General features: G+C 48.0%; 2 protein-coding genes and 4 non-coding genes across 6 annotated transcripts; 1 reads left to right on the top strand and 5 right to left on the bottom strand.

Moving 5' to 3' along the window:
• The first annotated feature begins 2,409 nt into the window (after nucleotides 1-2,409).
• On the top strand, nucleotides 2,410-6,011 carry Best4 (bestrophin 4). The gene is made up of 9 exons (XM_008848848.1): nucleotides 2,410-2,561; nucleotides 2,646-2,740; nucleotides 3,233-3,466; nucleotides 3,657-3,811; nucleotides 4,649-4,726; nucleotides 5,002-5,196; nucleotides 5,320-5,400; nucleotides 5,500-5,654; nucleotides 5,744-6,011. The coding sequence occupies exons 1-9, from the start codon at nucleotides 2,410-2,412 to the stop codon at nucleotides 6,009-6,011; spliced, it is 1,413 nt and encodes a 470-aa protein (XP_008847070.1).
• Nucleotides 6,012-13,680: 7,669 nt separating this feature from the next.
• Rps8 (ribosomal protein S8) lies at nucleotides 13,681-16,734 on the bottom strand. The gene is made up of 6 exons (XM_008848846.3): nucleotides 16,585-16,734; nucleotides 16,101-16,207; nucleotides 15,516-15,615; nucleotides 14,822-14,997; nucleotides 14,509-14,638; nucleotides 13,681-13,835 (listed from the first exon to the last, which is right to left on the bottom strand). Exons 1-6 carry the CDS (start codon nucleotides 16,586-16,588, stop codon nucleotides 13,726-13,728), a joined length of 627 nt encoding a protein of 208 aa, XP_008847068.1. The 5' UTR covers nucleotides 16,589-16,734; the 3' UTR covers nucleotides 13,681-13,725.
• On the bottom strand, nucleotides 13,953-14,022 carry LOC115066919. Its single transcript, XR_003846363.1, has one exon. It is a non-coding gene; the product is annotated as a small nucleolar RNA SNORD38 (small nucleolar RNA).
• On the bottom strand, nucleotides 14,715-14,783 carry LOC115066920. Its single transcript, XR_003846364.1, has one exon. It is a non-coding gene; the product is annotated as a small nucleolar RNA SNORD38 (small nucleolar RNA).
• Nucleotides 15,691-15,798, bottom strand: LOC115066921. The gene has a single exon (XR_003846365.1). It is a non-coding gene; the product is annotated as a small nucleolar RNA SNORD46 (small nucleolar RNA).
• On the bottom strand, nucleotides 16,293-16,371 carry LOC115066918. Its single transcript, XR_003846362.1, has one exon. It is a non-coding gene; the product is annotated as a small nucleolar RNA SNORD55/SNORD39 (small nucleolar RNA).
• Nucleotides 16,735-18,221: the final 1,487 nt, after the last annotated feature.

The raw sequence follows: 18,221 nt of genomic DNA, 5'->3' as shown, positions 1-18,221 counted from the left end.
AGGAAGGAAGGAAGGAAGGAAGGAAGGAAGGAAGGAAGGGAAGGAAGGGCAGGCCAAGATCCAGGTTTAGGATTCCTCCTAATTAGCAATGGCTGATCTTCACTGGCAAACAACTGTAAGATAAATCTACTTTGACTACAGCACTCAAAAGGAGTCCATGCCAGGTGTGGTGGTGCATGCCTTAATCCCAGCATTCAGAAGGCAGAATCAGTTGGATCTCTGTGAGATCAAGTCCAGCCTGGTCTACATAGGGAGTTCCAGGTCAGCTGGGGTTACAGGGAGACTCTGTTTCAAAAAATAAAAAGAGAAAAAAGGAAGTCCAAATGAGTTCCCCCTCACTTTGATTGTGTGTGTGTTGGGGAAGTGGGGGTTGAGACAGGGTCTCCTGAATGTCAGGCTCTTGTATCCATGCCTCTCCTTTTTGGGAAACACTTGCAGGTGAGAACCAGCTCACAGTGTGGGTAGGAGTCTCCTAAGGCAGGTGAGAGGCAGATGCCACTTGTGGGATTAGACAGATAACCTCAGCACTGCAAGGGTAAAGGAGCTACCTAGATCTCTCCCAATTTTAATGTTCTGTTTCGAATTTGATCATGGGTTTTATTTCCTCTGCTTGACAGATGAAGAAATGAAGACCACCCCTTAGTATCCCATCAATTAGGAAACTGAGGCAGGAGGATGATATACTCCAGGCCTATCTGGGCTTCATAGTGACATCCTGTCTCAAGAAGCAAAATCAATCAATCAATCAATCAATCAATCAATCAATCAATCAAAACAACAAACACAAAGAGCCTGGAAAGGCCAGGGAGATGGCTCAGTGAGTAAAGGTGCCTACTGCGAAGCTTGACAATCCGAGTTCAATTCCCAGGATCCACATGGTGGAAGAAGAGAATGGATGCCTGGACTCCCACAAGTTGTCTTCTGACCTCCACACATGCAACATGATACGTGTATGCACATGCACATTTGTGTGTGTGTGCACACAGACACACAAACACAAAGCTATAATAAAAATTTTAAATAAGCTGGGTGTGGTGGTGCACGCTTTTAATCCCAGCCAGAGGCAGGTGGATCTATGAGTTTGAGGCCAGCCTGGTCTACAGAGTGAGTTCCAGACCAGCAGGGGGCTACAGGGAGTCCCTGTCTCAAAAAGACCAAAAAAATTTTTTTAAATAAAACACAAAGAGCCTGAGAACATCTAGGAGTCAAGATGTTGGACACAGAGCTTACAGGTATGTGCACTGTGGTCTGAATTCCCAGATCTGTAGCCTCTCTAACCTTATTCATGAGACTAGGGAAGGGCTTGGTCAGCACTCCAACCCTGGACCAGAGGCCTGGCACTGGTGCTGAGTACCCTGATCATAGTGCTCAAGTCCCGCTCTATACCCATTTGAGAATCTCCCAGCCTTTGAAGCCCAGCAGCTGTGGCTTTTTACTCAAACCTGACCTGGCTGTGTGATCATATGCCTCTTTGAACCTAATCTGTGCAATTGGGATGATTTTGACCTTGTGAGGCTACAGTGAGGAGTCCATGAGTAGATAAGTAGGGTCCCTGGTATAGTGTCTGTCAGGACTCTGTGATCAGCAGCTGATATTATAACAGTTCACCCTGCAACTGTCATCTCACCTGGAGCGTGGGACAGTAATCCCTATTGTCCCTACTTAAGGGACACGGTGTCACTTGTGTCAGCTGTGGGATCAGAACATATGGCACTTTTGCCAAAGGCCAGCCCAGCCCTGCAGGAATAGTAACACACACCCAGTTCCCAGGACCAGCTAGATGACAACCTCAATCCATCAATGATAGCATCCATTCCACTTCAACCTAACTTTATGGATCCAGCAGCTACTTAGGAGTGTGAAGAGTGAAGTCTGGTCTCGTTATTCCAGGCTTCTGCTCAGAGAAGGTAAGGAGGTGTGGGTGGGAATGAGGGCCCTGGGGCTTGTAAGACCAGGTAATTAGATTCCAAGGAAAGGTGGTGGCTCTGTATTAAGAGTTAGGCCTGTTTTGAGATAAGGGCTTTCTATGTAGCACAAGCTGGTCTTGAACTCATTCATGATCCTCCTGTCTCAGCTTTCTGAGTGCTTGGATTACAAGCTTACACCACCACTCTCAGCAAGTTGAGGCTCTTGTCCACAACAGTTCAGGATCTAGTTATCCCAGCTCCACAGGCAGAAGAGCTGAGGAAAGCCTCATGTGTGTAGGGCAGAGCTCAGCTCCATTTTGTCTAACTCTGCCCTGGCTTCCTATGTTCTGCAGATTGGTTGTACTCTGTCTACCCTGCAGCTTTCTAGCCCCTTGTCTACAGACACAGAGGTGAAGGACGGCTGCCTGGGGTGTGAAGTTTAGTGATGAGAAGGCAAGTCAAGAGGACAGTTCTGTGACCTTCTGCCCCAGGCCCTAGTACCATGACGGTTTCTTACACCCTCAAAGTGGCGGAGGCCCGCTTTGGAGCCTTCTCTGGCCTGCTCCTCCGCTGGAGAGGCAGCATCTACAAGCTCCTCTACAAGGAGTTCCTGCTGTTCATCGCCTTGTATGCTGTGCTCAGCATCACTTACCGGTAAGGGTAGCTCTGAGCCCTAGCCTGTGGGGGCCTGCAGTGCCCACTTTCCTCCAGCCCAGGCTTACACCTGATCTCCCCTAGGCTGTTGCTGACCCAGGAGCAGAAGCACGTGTATGCTCAGGTGGCCCGATACTGCAACCGCTCAGCAGACCTCATCCCCCTGTCATTTGTACTAGGTGAAGCCCCTTCTAGTTCTTCCTATTACCTGACCATCTTCTCTGACATTTGGGTTGACAATTCTGGGCAGCATGGCCTGACTCAACCAGTAGACACAGGGGCTGAAGCCTGGGTCCAGAGTTTCCTCAGGGTCACTCCTTGCTTGTCACTTGCTGAACCCTGTCTGTACTGGCATAAAACATGGACTGGCCTCATAACCCTACTCTGGGTACTGGAGGAGAGTTGGAGAGAAGGGATAGCCCCCTCCCCACCCTCATGGAGAGCAGGTCTTAGACTCAATCATTGCCTGACTTTAAACTCACACTTCCCCTCTTCCCTGGAAGTTTGCACTCACTTCCTCCTTCTGGCCTGTCCTGTCCCAGCAACACAGTGGGACCAGAAGAGCACTAGAGCCTAATGTCATACCTGTCCCCCTTTCAAGGCCTGGCAGTCCCCTATAGCCCCTCAATGCTTCCTCCTGTCCCCATCATTCATGGTGGCCCACCCACCAGGCTTCTATGTGAGTCTGGTGGTGAACCGCTGGTGGTCTCAGTATACAAGCATCCCGCTGCCGGACCAGTTGATGTGTGTCATCTCAGCCAGCGTGCATGGTGTGGACCAGCGTGGCCGTCTGCTACGCCGAACACTTATCCGTTATGCCAACCTGGCATCAGTGCTGGTGCTGCGCTCTGTGAGCACCCGAGTGCTCAAACGTTTCCCCACCATGGAGCACATAGTGGATGCAGGTGCCATGTCTGGCTGGGCAGGGGAGCCTTGGGTCAGGGGCTTCCTGGGATGGGGAGGTCTGATCCTTAGAGGGCGCTCCAGAGTTCCTGGGCTGCCAGTGGGTGCAAGGAAGGATAGCCATATGTTGGGTCACTTGCAACCCCTGGGAGCAGAGGATGTGTGTGCACCCTACCCTTTTCCCCCTCACAGGTTTCATGTCTCAGGAAGAGAGAAAAAAGTTTGAAAGTCTGAAATCGGACTTCAACAAGTACTGGGTCCCTTGTGTTTGGTTCACTAACCTGGCCGCCCAGGCACGAAGGGAGGGGCGAATCCGTGATGACATTACTCTCTGTCTCCTTCTGGAAGTAAGTCAATTTAGAATTTGAACCCTTGGCTCCCCTCCCTATAACTTCAAAATAATAACAGGTTGGGCATGCTGATGCATGCCTTTAATGCCAGAGTTGGATTTCTGTGAGATTCAGGCCAGCTTGTGCTACATAGTGAGTTTGTGGCCTGTCAAGACTATATAGTGAGACTGTCTTAAAAAAAAAAAACAAAAAACCCTAAAGCTGGGCATGGTGGTGCACACCTGTAGTCCCAGCACTTGGGAGGCAGAAGCAGGCAGATCTCTGAGTTCAAGGCCAGCCTGGTCTATACAGTGAATTCCAGGACAGCTGGGGCTACAGGGAGACTCCTCAAAACAATAAATATTATTTAACACTTAACTGGCACAAACTATACACCACACTTTTTTTGAGACAAGATTATTCTCTATAGCCCATGTTTACTTAGAACTATTTTGCCCAGGCTAGCCTTGAACCCATGGCAATCCTGCCAGTCTCCCAAGTGCTAGCATTGCAGGCATGAGCCACCAGACCCAATTATCATGCACTTTGGAAACATGTACTTGTATTGACTCATTTAGTCCTCAAAGCAGCCCTTGAGACAGGCTATTATCATTCCCTTTCCACTGAGCAGAGTCAAAAAGTCCCTCATACAGCTGATTAGTGGAGCTGGATCCAGTCATTCTTGCTTCAGGTCTAGAATGTTTGCAGCTTCTGCCAAATTGCTTCCTGTCCTAAGCAGCCCATCCCTGTAACACCAGAGCAGATGAACCACAGGCCTGCCCCATGTCTGCTTTGTGCTGGGCTCCCATCCTCTTCCTCATCTTCCTTGTCTCCACCGATCTCTTCTTTCTCCAGGAGCTGAACAAGTATCGTGCCAAGTGCAGCATGCTGTTCCACTATGACTGGATCAGTATCCCCCTCGTCTACACTCAAGTAACTGCTTATCTTCCCAGTCCCTACTGGCTGCCCTGTTCTGTATGAAATACTGAGAATTAGAGCTAGTCCTTCACATGGGCCAATTCAGTCCCATGAGGCATTCAACAGCGAAGGGTATCCTCAAAGCCTTCCTCTGCCCCCAAGATAACCCTGACCCCACTGATGCCCCCACCCAATACCGGTTTATTACAGCCTCCTCTCAGGTCCTCAGAGGCAAGCATATTTGTCTGGTTCAGTGCACCACACTCTGGCCCTGGTTTTCCTTTTTCCAGGTTGTGACCATAGCTGTATACTCCTTCTTCACCCTTTCCCTGGTTGGCCGCCAGTTTGTGGAGCCAGAACCAGGAGCTACCAAACCTCAGGGGCCTCTGGACCCAGATAAGGCTTCACCAGCACTGGGGGACCTGGACATGTATGTGCCTCTCACCACATTACTGCAATTCTTCTTCTACGCTGGTTGGCTCAAGGTGGGCACTTTGGACGGTCATGCCAGCCCACTCTGTAGGGACATGGGCACTGATAATCACACCTTAACGATGGGACCAAGGAGTAGGGCTCTAGGCCTAAGACACCATCTTTGCAATTTACAGGTAGCTGAACAGCTCATTAACCCCTTTGGTGAGGATGACGACGACTTCGAGACCAATCAGCTCATAGACCGAAACTTGCAGGTTGAGTTGTGGGATAACAGTCTGGGGGCACAGGCTGTCAACCCAGGTGTGGAGAGGAGACAACCTTGTAGCCTGCTGCTTGCCTTCCTGTTGGGCCAGGTGTCCCTGCTATCTGTGGATGACATGTACCAGAACCTGCCTCCAGCAGAGAAGGACCAGTACTGGGATGAGGACCAACCGCAGCCACCCTACACTGTGGCCACCGCTGCTGAGTCGCTAAGGCCTTCCTTCCTAGGCTCCACCTTCAACTTGCGGTGAGTTGGAATTTGAGCTGGCCACCCTCTGGGAACACAAATGACTCCTGGGGACACAAGTTTACTCCTTCCCCTCCCTGCTCTGCCAGCATGAGTGATGACCCAGAGCAAAGCATGCAGGTGGAGATGTCCCCGAGGCTGGCCCAACCCTTGCCTGCTGCACAGACCCCACTGCTGGGCCGCCTCCTGGGCACTGGAGCACCCTCACCTGCTATCAGCCTTCGGAACTTTGGGCGCATGCGTGGTGCCCCCAGGACCCCACACGTGCTGCGCTTCAGGGTAGAGGAAGGCAGCCAAGAGGTCGCTGGACCAATTGAGGAGGCTGCAGAATGTGGGGATGAGGCCCTGGAGCCCTGAGGCTCTCCTTTTTGCCCCTGGCCTCCAAGCTTTCTTCCAGGAGCGCTCTATCCTGTCAGCCAGGGCTCAAAGCAGTTTTTCCTGGATAGGGCTGGCCCTTGAAAGCAAAGATGGTGGACTAAAGTTTGTCAGAGCCGGGGGTAGGGGTGTATCTCCACTAGTATAAGAGAAGGTAGGGTGGGTTGTTTGGGGAGGTGAAGTTAGAATGGTAAAGACAACAAAAATGAAGACAAGTGATTTCTCATTACCAGCCAACAGGGAGTTAGGCCCGTGATCCAAAATACCGAGATTTCTGTGGTCCTGCCCACTGTCCAGAGTCAGTCCCAGCCTTTCTGCTGCATTTGATTTGGGGTTGAATTCAGGAAATGCATTTCCAAGTTCTGAGAGGATGCTGTGCTGCTGGCCTAAGGGGCAACAGCCTGAGAAAACGGGAGGATGTACTTTTCTTACCCTGCTAACCTTGCTCACTCGGATGGTGGGTCAGTATTTGCGTTGACGGAACTTATTCTGTAATGCTCAAGCCTTTCTTTACTAAGCGAATATATCCACTTATCACTTGCGCAGTTACAATTTTTTAAATTGATTTGACATTTGCCTAGGGTAAAGGTGGAGCAGGGTTTGAGAATTTACCCCAGAGGCCGGTTAAACAAGCAGTCCTATACCACACACCCTAGTAGTCTCTTCTTGTTCTCGCAACCAAATGGGGAGTTTAAGAGAACAAGTCTGTGTCCATAGTGAGCCAGGTGGGAGTTGGACAACTGAGCCTGGACCTGTATAGATCCTGTGATTAAAGGTGTGCACCACCACGCACTGCTCCCGAGTCCTGCTTTATAAACTCATGTCCACACAAAGAACTGGTGAATGACAGACCTGACAAGATGAAAGGGAAACTAACACAGAAGAGGGAAACACTGGAGTGTAGACATGATCTCAATAAATTGCTCAGGCTGACCTTGAACTTTCAATCCTGCATCAACCTTCTAAGTAGCTAAAATTATAGGCCAGGGCCACTGTGCATTTTTTTTGGGGGGGGGGTCTTTTTGAGACAGGGTCTCCCTGTAGCCCCAGCTGTCCTGGAAGTATGTAGACCAGGCTGGCCTTGAACTCACAGAGATCCACCTGCTGGGATTAAAGGCGTGCACTTTTTTTAAGACAGTCTGGGCTGGAGAGATGGCTCAGTGGTTAAGAGCACTGACTGCTCTTGCAGAGGACCCAGATTCGATTCCCAGCACCCACATGGCGGCTACAAACCGTCCTTAACTCCAGTTCAGGGGAATCAGAAGCCCTCTTCTAACCTCCAGCATTGCATGACATGGGTGCACTCATATAGATGCAGGCAAACACTCATAAAAAATTAAGTCTACGTAGCCCTGGATGGCCTTGAACTCTGACTCCACCTTCTGAGTGCAGAACTAAAGCCACCAAGCCCAGCTTTTGGATCTGTCTTAGTTTGAGTGCTTTTCTCATAACCTTTGTGGTACTTAACCCTGTATTAAAATATCTTTATGGCCAGGCATGGTGGCGCACGCCTTTAATCCCAGCACTCGGGAGGCAGAGGCAGGCAGATCTGTTAGAGGGCAGCCCGGTCTCCATAGTGAATTCAGGACAGCTGGGGCTACAGGGAGACCTCTCAAAAAGACCAAAAAAATAAAATATTTGCTGGGTGTGGTGGTGCACACCTTTAATCCCAGCATTTGGGGCTAGACATTACATGGGTGTCTTTTTCTACCTTATATATTGAGGCAGGGCGACTCCATTCACTGATTTGGCTGGTCAGCATGCTCTGGGGATCCCATCTCTACCTCCAAAGTGCTGGGATCATGAATAAGGTGCCATACCCACCTAGCATTTACATGGGTTCTGGGGAATTCAAACTCTGGTCTTCACTTTTGCATGGCATGTGCTTCACCCATTAAGCCATTTCTGAAGCACAACAGGTTTTTTTTTTGTCTTGAGACAGGGTCTCCTTGTAGCCCCAGCTGTCCTGGAACTCATTACGTAGACCAGGCTGGCCTCGAACTCACAGAGATCTGCCTGCCTCTCCCTCCCAAGTGCTGGGATTAAAGGTGTGTGCCACCACGCCGAGCAACAGGTGTTTTTTTAAAAAAATATTTTATCCATTATTTTTATGTACGTTAGTGCATCCGTGTCGTGCAATGCCCGTGGAAGACAGAAGTTAGCTGCCATGTGGGTGCTGGGAATCGAATCCAGCTCTTCCGCAAGAACAGTCAGTGTTCTTAACTGCTGAGCCATCTCTCCAGCCCCAGTAGTCAGGTTTTTAAAGACCTAGGCCAGTACTTGGCTTCACAAAAGGAATTGATCTTTTAATCAATCTTACAATCTATTCACACAGAAGTCTATACTATAACTAAATTGATAAACTAATTGGATTTTGTACTACTTTGAGTTCTAAGACACTGTGAACACAATGAGACCTTCTTCCCCATTTATTAATTCCACACACACCTAAGCACCTAGTACACTGCTGTAGTTTTCTATGTACTGGAGGTGGCAGACAACATGTACCCTGGTTTTCCTGAAGCTGCAGAAAAAAAAAAACCTGAAATGCAAACAAAAGGAGCAAATTTCTCACGTTAAAGGATGGAAATAAAAGCTGGGAAAACTGGACAGTATAGGAAGAGGACCAAATTCTGTCATCAGGCTGGATGTGATAGCACGTCTATTCCCAGCATTCAGACGTGGTACATCTACATACAGAATTCCATGCCAGCCAAGGCTACACAGTGAGATAATAATTAAAAAAAAAAAAAAGGTCTAGAGAGACAATCCCCGCACTTGTAACTCCAGGTCCCTAGGGTTTGATGTCCTCTTTTACCCTCCCCAGGTACCAGCAAAGACACTCAGATATACAAAATTAAAGGGGGATTAGGGTACAAGGCTGAGAAGATGCCAAGCCTCTTTCATCACTAGGACTCCTCAAATTTGTCCTTTGGCCTCCAGTGCACAGCCAACCACCCTCCAAATGAACTTAAAAAGAATTATAAGCTGGGCCAGGCATGGAGGCACACACCTTTAATCCCAGCACTCAAGCAAAGGCAGGTGGATCTTTGGGAGACCATCTCAGAAATACCCCAAGAATTGAAGGCTATGCCTGCCAGTTGAGAGCATGTTTTTCCAGAGGATCCAGTTCAGTTCTTAGCACCCAAATCAGAGGGCTCACAACTACTTGTAACTCCAGCTGCTGGGAATCTGATGTCCTCTTGAGGCCTCTGTGGATCCCCACCCCCATACACACCCAAAAAGCTGAAGACCATACACGCCCACAGATGAGCACACCTTTACAAGCATAGACCACACACACATCTGCAGGCTAATTTAGTGAGAGTGCCTCAAGAAAAAAATGATTCCAGCTGGGAGCAGTGGGACCAGGATTCGGGAGGCATGGGCAGACAGATCTCTGTGAGCGCAAAGCCAGCCTGGTCTACATAGTGAGTTCCAGGCTAGCTGGGGCTACAGGGAGACCCTGTCTCAAAAACAAAAAACACCTGGGAGCTTGCCATATCAGATGAAACTTCAGGAGGGCTACTACTGCAGGAACTCCCCTCAACACTTCATTCCTGTCTGCTGACAAGTGCTCTAAACCTAGTACCAATGTTACCCTACAAGTTTCTCCCCTAAGGCCAGATACTGAACTTCCCAGTCCTTTCCTCATGGAAAGAGAAAATGTGTTCATCCTAATCTCAAGAACAGTCAGTCTAGTGGCCTTTAATCCCACTACTTGGGAGGCAGGCAGATCTCTGTGAGTTCCAGACTAGCTGGGGCTACAGAGAAACCCTGTCTCAAAAAAAAAAAAAAAAATCCTATTACAGGAGATTGAAGGAAGAGAGTAAGTTTGAGGCTTGAGCTAACAATAACAAGACCCTGTTACAAAGAAGTAAGTAGGCCACGTATGGTAGCTTATACCTGTTACCCCAGCACTTGGGAAGCAGAGGCAGGCAAACCTGAGTTGAACACATAACTGTATACAAGGACAGCCAGGGATGTCTAAGATCCTGACTCAAAACACAAAATATAAAATCAAAAACTGATCTTTGAGGGGTCAGTAAAATATGCCATGCAAGCATGAAGACTTGAACTTGGATGCCCAAGCACCCACATAAAAGCCAGACAACCCCATTACTGGAGACAGGTGAATGCCTGGAGCTCACTGGCCAGCCAGTCTAGCTGGATTGATGAGCTACAGGTTCTCTGACCCTCTCAAAACTAAGGTGAATTACATACATCAGTCATAGCCACACAAAAGAATTACCTTTGGTTGCAAATGTTATCTCAATGGTAGATTGAGTGGCATGAAGGCAGGACTGTCAATTTGTTGTCACCATTAAAAAGAGAGGCAGGGTAGAAAGACAGGAAAAGTTAGGGAGACACATTAAGAGGAAACTCATTACCAGCTGAAAAGAATTTCAGCACAATCCACATTTGTTCTATAAGTATAGGAATTTTAACATAGCCAACAACCCAAGTGTAAAGCCTGTATAAGATTGAATAGGCCTCACTCCTTTCTCCAGACCTTCTCTGGGAATTGCAAACTAAGTTATTAACACTGAAGACACAAAACACTGTACTTTTTATTTTTTCAAGATATTTTACTTTTATGTGTATGCGTGTATTGCCTGCATGTACGTAAGAGCAATGCCGTGGGTACAGAAGAGGCTGTTGGATCCCCTGGAACTGGAGTTATGGGCAGTTGTTAGCTGCCACGTGGCTGCTGGGATTTGAACCCGAGTCTTCTGCAAGAACAGTCAGTGTTCTTAACCCGAGCCATCTCTCCAACCTTCTTATATCCGTGTGATCTACTGACTGTAGTCCTATCAGGCATCCCTCTCAAACAACTTGGTGACCTCCTTTAGGTTTCTTAGCAACCTGTGATCAATAGTAACTAATAACCACAATAATCTTACGTAACTATTGTAAAAAAAAGGGCAAACTCAGGCCAGGCGCAGGCCTTTAATCCCAGCACTCGGGAGGCAGACAGATCTCTGTGAGTTCAAGGCCAGTCTGGTCTACATAGTGAGTTCCAGGACAGCTGGGGCTACAGGGAGACCCTGTCTCAAAGACAAAAAACAAAAACAAACAAAAACCCCAAACTCTGCCTCATACTGGTTAGTCCTGACAGTCCAGTCTCTCTGTGGAAACTAGGAATTCTTGATCACTGCCAAGTCCAGGTTCTCCTGCCTCTGCACCCCCAATGCTTTAACACTGTGAATGTATTTTTGAGACAAAGCCTTCCTGCAGAGCCCGTCTGGCCTCAAACTTGTGCAAGTGCCTCCAGAGTGCTAGGATTATAGGTGTTACCACACCTGGCAACCATGTATTTTTTTTAAATCTTATGTGTAAGAGTTAAGTGCATCCATGTCTTGTAATGTCCACAATCAGAAGAATGTTGGATTCCCTGGAACTGAAGTTACATACAGCTGTCAGCTGCCATGTGGGTGCTGGGAATTGAACCTGGGTCCTCAGAAGAGTAGCCAGTGGGTTTTTTTTTTTGTGGTCTTTTGAGACAGGGTCTCCCTGTAGCCCCAACCATCCTGGATTCACCATGGAGACCAGGCTGGCCTTGAACTCAGAGATCCACCTGCCTCTGCCTCCCAAGTGCTGGGATTAAAGAAAGGCGTGTGCTACCATGCCCAGCTCAGTGTTCTTTTTTTAAAAAGTATTTGGGGCTGGTACAGGCCTGGAGCCTACCAGGTCCACAGCGTGGGACTTGGGTGGCGGGACAATCCTGTGGGAAGGGCGAGGTGTTAGAGGCCAAGAGTTTGAAGGGGAGCCCTCAGGGACGTCCAGATTCGGGCCCAATGTGGCTGCAGTTACCTGCCCTAGTAGGGTTGTGAGGAGCAGGACCCAGAGGCATGCCTGGAGCTCGGCTTTGGCGACGTGCTGCCAGAGGCAGCACCAGCCGGACAGCCACATCACTCCTCCCACCTTTCCCTTTCCTCTGGCTGCTGTGAATCCTGCTCTGGACAGGCAGAGAAGTGATGTGGATGAAGATTGATCACTCTCCAAAGCAGCCTGTGAGCCCTTTCTAAACACTGTATGAAAGGTAACATTGTCTAAAGAAGACATGCAGGGAGCCCGGAGTGGTGGCGCACGCCTTTAATCCAGGAGGCAGAGGCAGGCCGATCCTCTGTGCATTCAAGGCCAGACTGGTATACATAGTTACAGAACAGCTGGTGCTACAGGGAGACCCTGTCTCAAAAAGACAAAAGTAGGGGAAGTACTCTTATTTCTGGTTCATGAATATTGGTAATATCTGGGTCGTCAAGATGGCTAAGTAAAGCCATTGCTATGCAAGCCTGATAACACGAATTAGAACCACTTCACAAAGCTGTCTTCTGACCTCCGTATGTGTGCCACTGCCCCCAAGTAATAAGCAAATAGGAGCATTAAAAAGTATCTTATTGAGGCTGGAGAGATGAGTCAGTGGTTAAAAACATTGGTTGTTCTTGCAGAAGACCCAGGTTTGAATCCCAGCATCCATGTGACAACAACTCTCCATAACTCCAGTCCTGGGTTATCAGACAGACTCTTCTGACCTGCACAGGCATTGCACAACTCAGGTGCACTTACCTATTACACAAGATGGGTTCACTTACCTACATGCAGACAATACACGCATACACATTAAAAAGAGTATGCGTGTATTGTCTGCATGTAGGTAAGTGCACCCATCTTGTGTAATGCCCACAGAAAACAGAAGAGGCTGTCAGATCCCCTGGAACTGGAGCTATGGACAGTTGTTAGCTGCCAAATGGGTGCTGGGACTCAAACCTGGGTCTTCTGCAATAAGCGTTCTTAACTGCTAAGCCATCTCTCCAGCACTTCCCTATACCTTTTTGAGGTAAGGTTTCACTACGCAGCCCTGACAGGCCTGGGGCCCATCATGGAACTCAAAGAGATCCACCTGCTTCTGCCTTTCAAGCGCTGGAACTAAAGGGTGTGCCTCCATGCCTGGCCTAGCCTTCAACACTTGATCTTAATTTATCTTTCTGCTTTAGCTACTCCTGGATCCATCTATTTATTTTTTTGACCTTTTGGAGACAGGATCTCCCTGTAGACCAGGCTGACCCTGAACTCAAGAGAGATCAGCCTGCCTCTGCCTCCTGGGATTAAAGGCATGGGCCACCTTGCCTGGCTCACCCACGTATTTTTAATTTGGGGTGACAAGAGGAGAAAGAAAAAACATTCCCTGATGTGTAACTTGCTCAATACAGAAAACATTCTCAACAGAAAGTCATTTTCCAGAACCCAGGTTAGCTGATGTTAAGTGGTAGAGCCATATGCATGAAGGTTAATGTCCAACACACATACACAATTTAGCTGAACCCTTAAAAACCAGGTTTGCAAAGAGACTAAGAACCTTTATGGCCTGAAATTACAACCATAATTTGGACAGGACTCCAATATTGCTGGGAATTCCAAGGCTGGAAGAGTTCACAATAGTCTCTACTTAACATGCCACATCAATGAGCCCCAGGTTTCCACAAAAACCTGAGAATACTAGCTTCACTCTGGACAGGGGTCTGGTCTTTAAGGACATGAATTAGTCACCTGGGGTCAGGACAGCAAAAAGTGAGGAGTTCAAAGCATCACCTCATCAGCTTTGTGCAGACAGAACCAGAGAGCAGGAAAAAGCAGGTGAATACTCGGACAATACAGACAGCACCAACACCTTTATTACAGGAGCTGGGGTGACTCATTTGCCTTTCCGGGCTCTGATCTTCCTCAGGTAGAACTCCAGCTCCTTGCCCTCTAGCACGTAGCCATCCGCTCTACCACACTGGCCAGGTCGTGATGCAATGCAGGCTGTAAGAGAGTAGATGATCCTTAGCAAAAGGACAGGAGGCCCCACCCAACCTACCTATCCCGACAGATCAAAGCACGTTGGTCTGATACCCCAGGGGGCAGACATGAAGCCCACTGTCTCCTCAGATACACTTTATCATCACTGAAAAGTCAGTAGCAGAACTGGACAAAGTTTTCATCACTGAGACAGAACCACCAGTCACAGGGCATCAACATCCCCAAATACTGAGACCCAGAGACCAAATTCCAAATGCGGGCCAATGTTGCCATCTACGTATGACCTCCCTCTTCACCTTCACACCAGTAAAGCAATCAAATAGAGCCACCTGTGCCTGCACCCCATGATCAAAAACACCCAGCAGGCCCGCTAGACTACGTGCCCAGCAATCAAATGAACCAGGCAAGGGTAAAACATAATATGGGGCTGGAGAGATGGCTCAGGGGTTAAGAGCACTGACTGTTCTTGCAAAAGACTCAGGTTCAAATCCCAGCACCCACTTGGCAATTAACAACTGTCGGTAGCTCCAGTCTCTTCTGACCTCCGTGGGCATTGCACAACACAGGTGCACTTACCCACGTGCAGGCAATACATGCATACACATAAAATAAAAAATAAAGTTTTTACGTAGAATACACACCATCTCCTGCTTCCCCAACCCTATGGCCATCTTACCAAGAAGCTTGCCCTGCTGGAACTGCTCCTCCAGAAGACTGCTGATTTTGGCATTCTTTTTCCTTTCATCGTATTTCTTTTGAATTTTTTTGGATCGCTTTTTGTTTAAAATCTCTTCCTCCTCAGGAGTCTGAATGTAGAGAACACAGGTGACTGTCTCCAGGAAGGTCAGAGACTTCTTCAACCCAAATGCCCTAATGCTTGCCTTCTTCAGCACTGAAAGCATTCATCTCTTTCCTTCAGTAGCAGAACTGGACAGTACTTTCATCACAAGAAGGCAGCCCCCCCTCCCCTGAAGAAAATTAACACATACCAGCTTGGCCCCCTTCTTGCGGCCCAGGGGCAGTGCATAGTGGGACTCGTACCACTGTCGATACGGTGTGCTGTCAATGAGCACGATGCAGTTCTTCACCAGGGTCTTTGTTCGGACCAGCTCATTATTGGATGCATTGTAGACAACATCAATGATCCTTGTTTTTCGAGTACAACCTGCCCACAAGAGAAAGTACACAATCAAATGGCCGAGGATGCAGCTCAGCAAGTGGTAGACCACCACAGATTTCATCCCCAGCACATATGAACGGTCAGACCAAGTCATGTAAACTATAGGCAACCTAGCCTTATCACCCTTACCCAGACTCCTGATGGAGGGCAGCAGGAAACACTGAGCCTTTATCCTGCCATGGTGCATAAACTCTCCCACAATCCCCTTCACCACAGAGATTATTTGGCAAGCTCTCTAGGAACAACCCCAGACAGCATTAAGAAATTTGAATAAGCGGATTCTCCGGTTACCATGGTATTTTAGAAAGGGAAAAACTGGGGGCTGAAGAGATGGCTCAGTGGTTAAGAACTCTTGTTGCCCTTCAAGTAGACCCGGGTTCGATTCCCAGAACCCACATAGGTGCTAACATTCGATCATAACTCCATTCCCAGGGGACCCAGCACCCACCTCTGGCCTCTGTGGGCACTGCATGAACTCAAGTACTTTGATACACCCTACTCACACTCAGAGCCCCAGGAGAAGTTCCCCACATCCAATCTCAGGGCCCGGTACTTCTTATTGCCTCCTCGAACTCTAACTGTATGCATGCGGCGTGGGCCAATCTGGAAAATGGAAGGAGACAGGAACTTTGTCATCAAGAAGAGGAAGAGGAGAGAGGAACCTGGAACAGGTGGAGGCAACAGTCGGTGTTAACTATGACAAGTCCTGGCATTGGCAAGTGGCATACAGGTGACCAAGACGGCCATAACCACACGCCTAAGGATGGTTTTTTCATCACTCTGGTTACCTCCAAAAGGAACAACCTGACACCCAAACACCGTAGATCTTTAAATAACAAAAATAGCAAGTTTGGAGCACTGCCACAAAAGAGCCCGTTCCGTTTAGGCGCCCTTCAAAACCTGCCACGCACCATCTTTTACATTAGACCCTAAGCTCAGAGTCCATGCTCTCATCCGGATTTTACTCAGTACGTGGACATATGGAGGCTGCCCAGGCCCAGTACAAAGAAACCAAAGAACTTTACAGCAGCCGCTGAAGACCCCAAACACACCGCAAATGGGTAAGGCCCCCGAACGCGCTCCCCCACCTTAGTGTTGGCAGCAGGCCGTCCGAGCTCGTACTTCCTCTTCTTGTGGTAGGGCTTTCTTTTGCCCCCGGTCTTGCGGCGCTTGTGCCAGTTGTCTCGCGAGATGCCTGTGTGTGGGAGCGGGAACGGAAGCCTGAACCACCGGGACTCGGCGGGCCGCTGACCGATTCCGGGGCCCGGCTCCGCGCTGGCCGCACGCTCAGCTCTCCAAGGTTGGCCTCCCCACTGCACAGTCAGGAGTTTGCAGCATACCCAGGTGTCATCATACGCATGCAGCCCGCGGCGGCCATCTTGGGCCGCTCGCAACCAGGAGCCTGGGGAGCGCCCGCAAGAGGCCTTGACGGCCCAAACCCACGGCCGGTGCTCCCCACGGGTGCTCGTGGCCGAGGGTCGGGCCGAAGATGCCCCACATCGGGCTGCAGGGCAGGATGGAGACGGATGGAACTCACCCACGCACCCGGGGCCGGCCCACAGCAACACTCACCCATGGCTTGCCGCTGGCTGGAAAGAGGAAGCGCAAAGCCTCACGGTCCGGTTTCTAAAACGCAGCCCCGCCTTCTTTACGTCTTTTCCGGCTGCCGTAAAGGAGCCTGGAGCCGCAGGCAGAAGTGTTTTACGTTCGCGGTGCTGAGGGTAGGAGGGTCTGGAGGATTGCAGCCCGGGGATCCGCCCCTACCCCGTCACTTCCTCATCTTTGACTTCATTCACTTTTCTTTTATTTGACCTCATACATTAAATACAATTATAATGGAAGCTAATATAATTAAGGATACTTATAAACATTTTCTATGTTGCTATATATTTTTGTTGTACTTTTTGATTGCATAATTTTGTTTTGTAAGAGGGTATCATGATTTGTTAATCCAGTGCTGGTGGAATATATGTGTATTTATAATTGTGTGTTTCTATACATTTTGTTATCAATTTTTTTATTTTTCATGTTTACTTATTTTAATTAATTAACGTGTGTGTGTGTGCATGCACATGCACATGTCCTCACATGGAGGTCAGAGAACAAATTGGGGGAATTGCTTCTCTCCTTCTACCATGCAGGTCCTTGGGACTGAACTCAGGTGGTCAGTCTTGGTGTTAAGTGTCTTAATCTGCTGAGCTATCTTTTTTCTTTTTCCAACCATTTTAAGCAATACATTGGAAAACATCTATGCATAGTGTTCTTCTACATTTTGGATTAGTTGCTTAGATTCCTTTATTTAGCAATAGAATCATTAGGGTGGAACACTTCTATGGTTCACAAATAATTTTAGTCATAATACTTATTTTAAAGGCTGAGTCTACTTCCTCTGCCATCTGAAACAGAAGGTGAGTGTGCAGGCCCAGCACATCACCTCAGTCAGTCTATTTACTAATCTAAATAGCAAATGTAGCCTTTTAATCTAGGTTTAAAAAATAGTACATGCTCTTGTTTCCATTTGATTTTTTTGGTCACTAGTAAGTTAGAACATTTTTTCTTTTAATTCCTATAATATACCCATTCCCTGACCTCTGCTCCTTCATTCAGTGAAAACTTTGTGAGTCCCATAAGAATTTTTAAAAATTACATTTATTTATTTGTGTACGTGAGGGAGTGTGGGTACATGTGTGGAGGTCAGAGGATGTGCTGTGGGAGTTGGTTCTCTCCTTCCACCATGTGGGTTCCATATATCAAACTCAGCTCAACAGGCTAGGTGACAAGTGCCTTTACTCACTGAGTCATCTCACCTGCCTGGGTTTCTAATATTGACTTGTATGGAATCTGTGGAACTATGGTCAGAATTTGTGTTTAAAACACACTCAGTGATTAAAGGGCTATATAGCAAGACTGTCATAAACAAAACAAAACAAAAACAATACAAAAGATAAATAAGGATTATAATTATAAGTTTCTTTTAGTTGTGAAAATGAGAGATGATAGTGTATTCAACTAGGTATGTAGCAATAGACATTAGAAGTAGTGGATGGACTGAGAGTTTTAGCTATAGATAAACCCAACAGGATTTGGGGGTTAAATGAATTTGTATTCCCTACGAATAAGGTACTCTGTGGCATCAAGAATGATTCCTAGGTTTCTGACTCAGGCAACTGGATAGATCAAAGTGCCACTTATCACACATTACTGGAAAA

The sequence above is a fragment of the Nannospalax galili genome, unplaced genomic scaffold (assembly GCF_000622305.1).
Source record: "Nannospalax galili isolate Female #2095 unplaced genomic scaffold, S.galili_v1.0 scaffold1664, whole genome shotgun sequence".
In the NCBI taxonomy this organism is placed as follows: domain Eukaryota; kingdom Metazoa; phylum Chordata; class Mammalia; order Rodentia; family Spalacidae; genus Nannospalax; species Nannospalax galili.
This window is presented reverse-complemented; position numbering and strand designations above follow the sequence as displayed.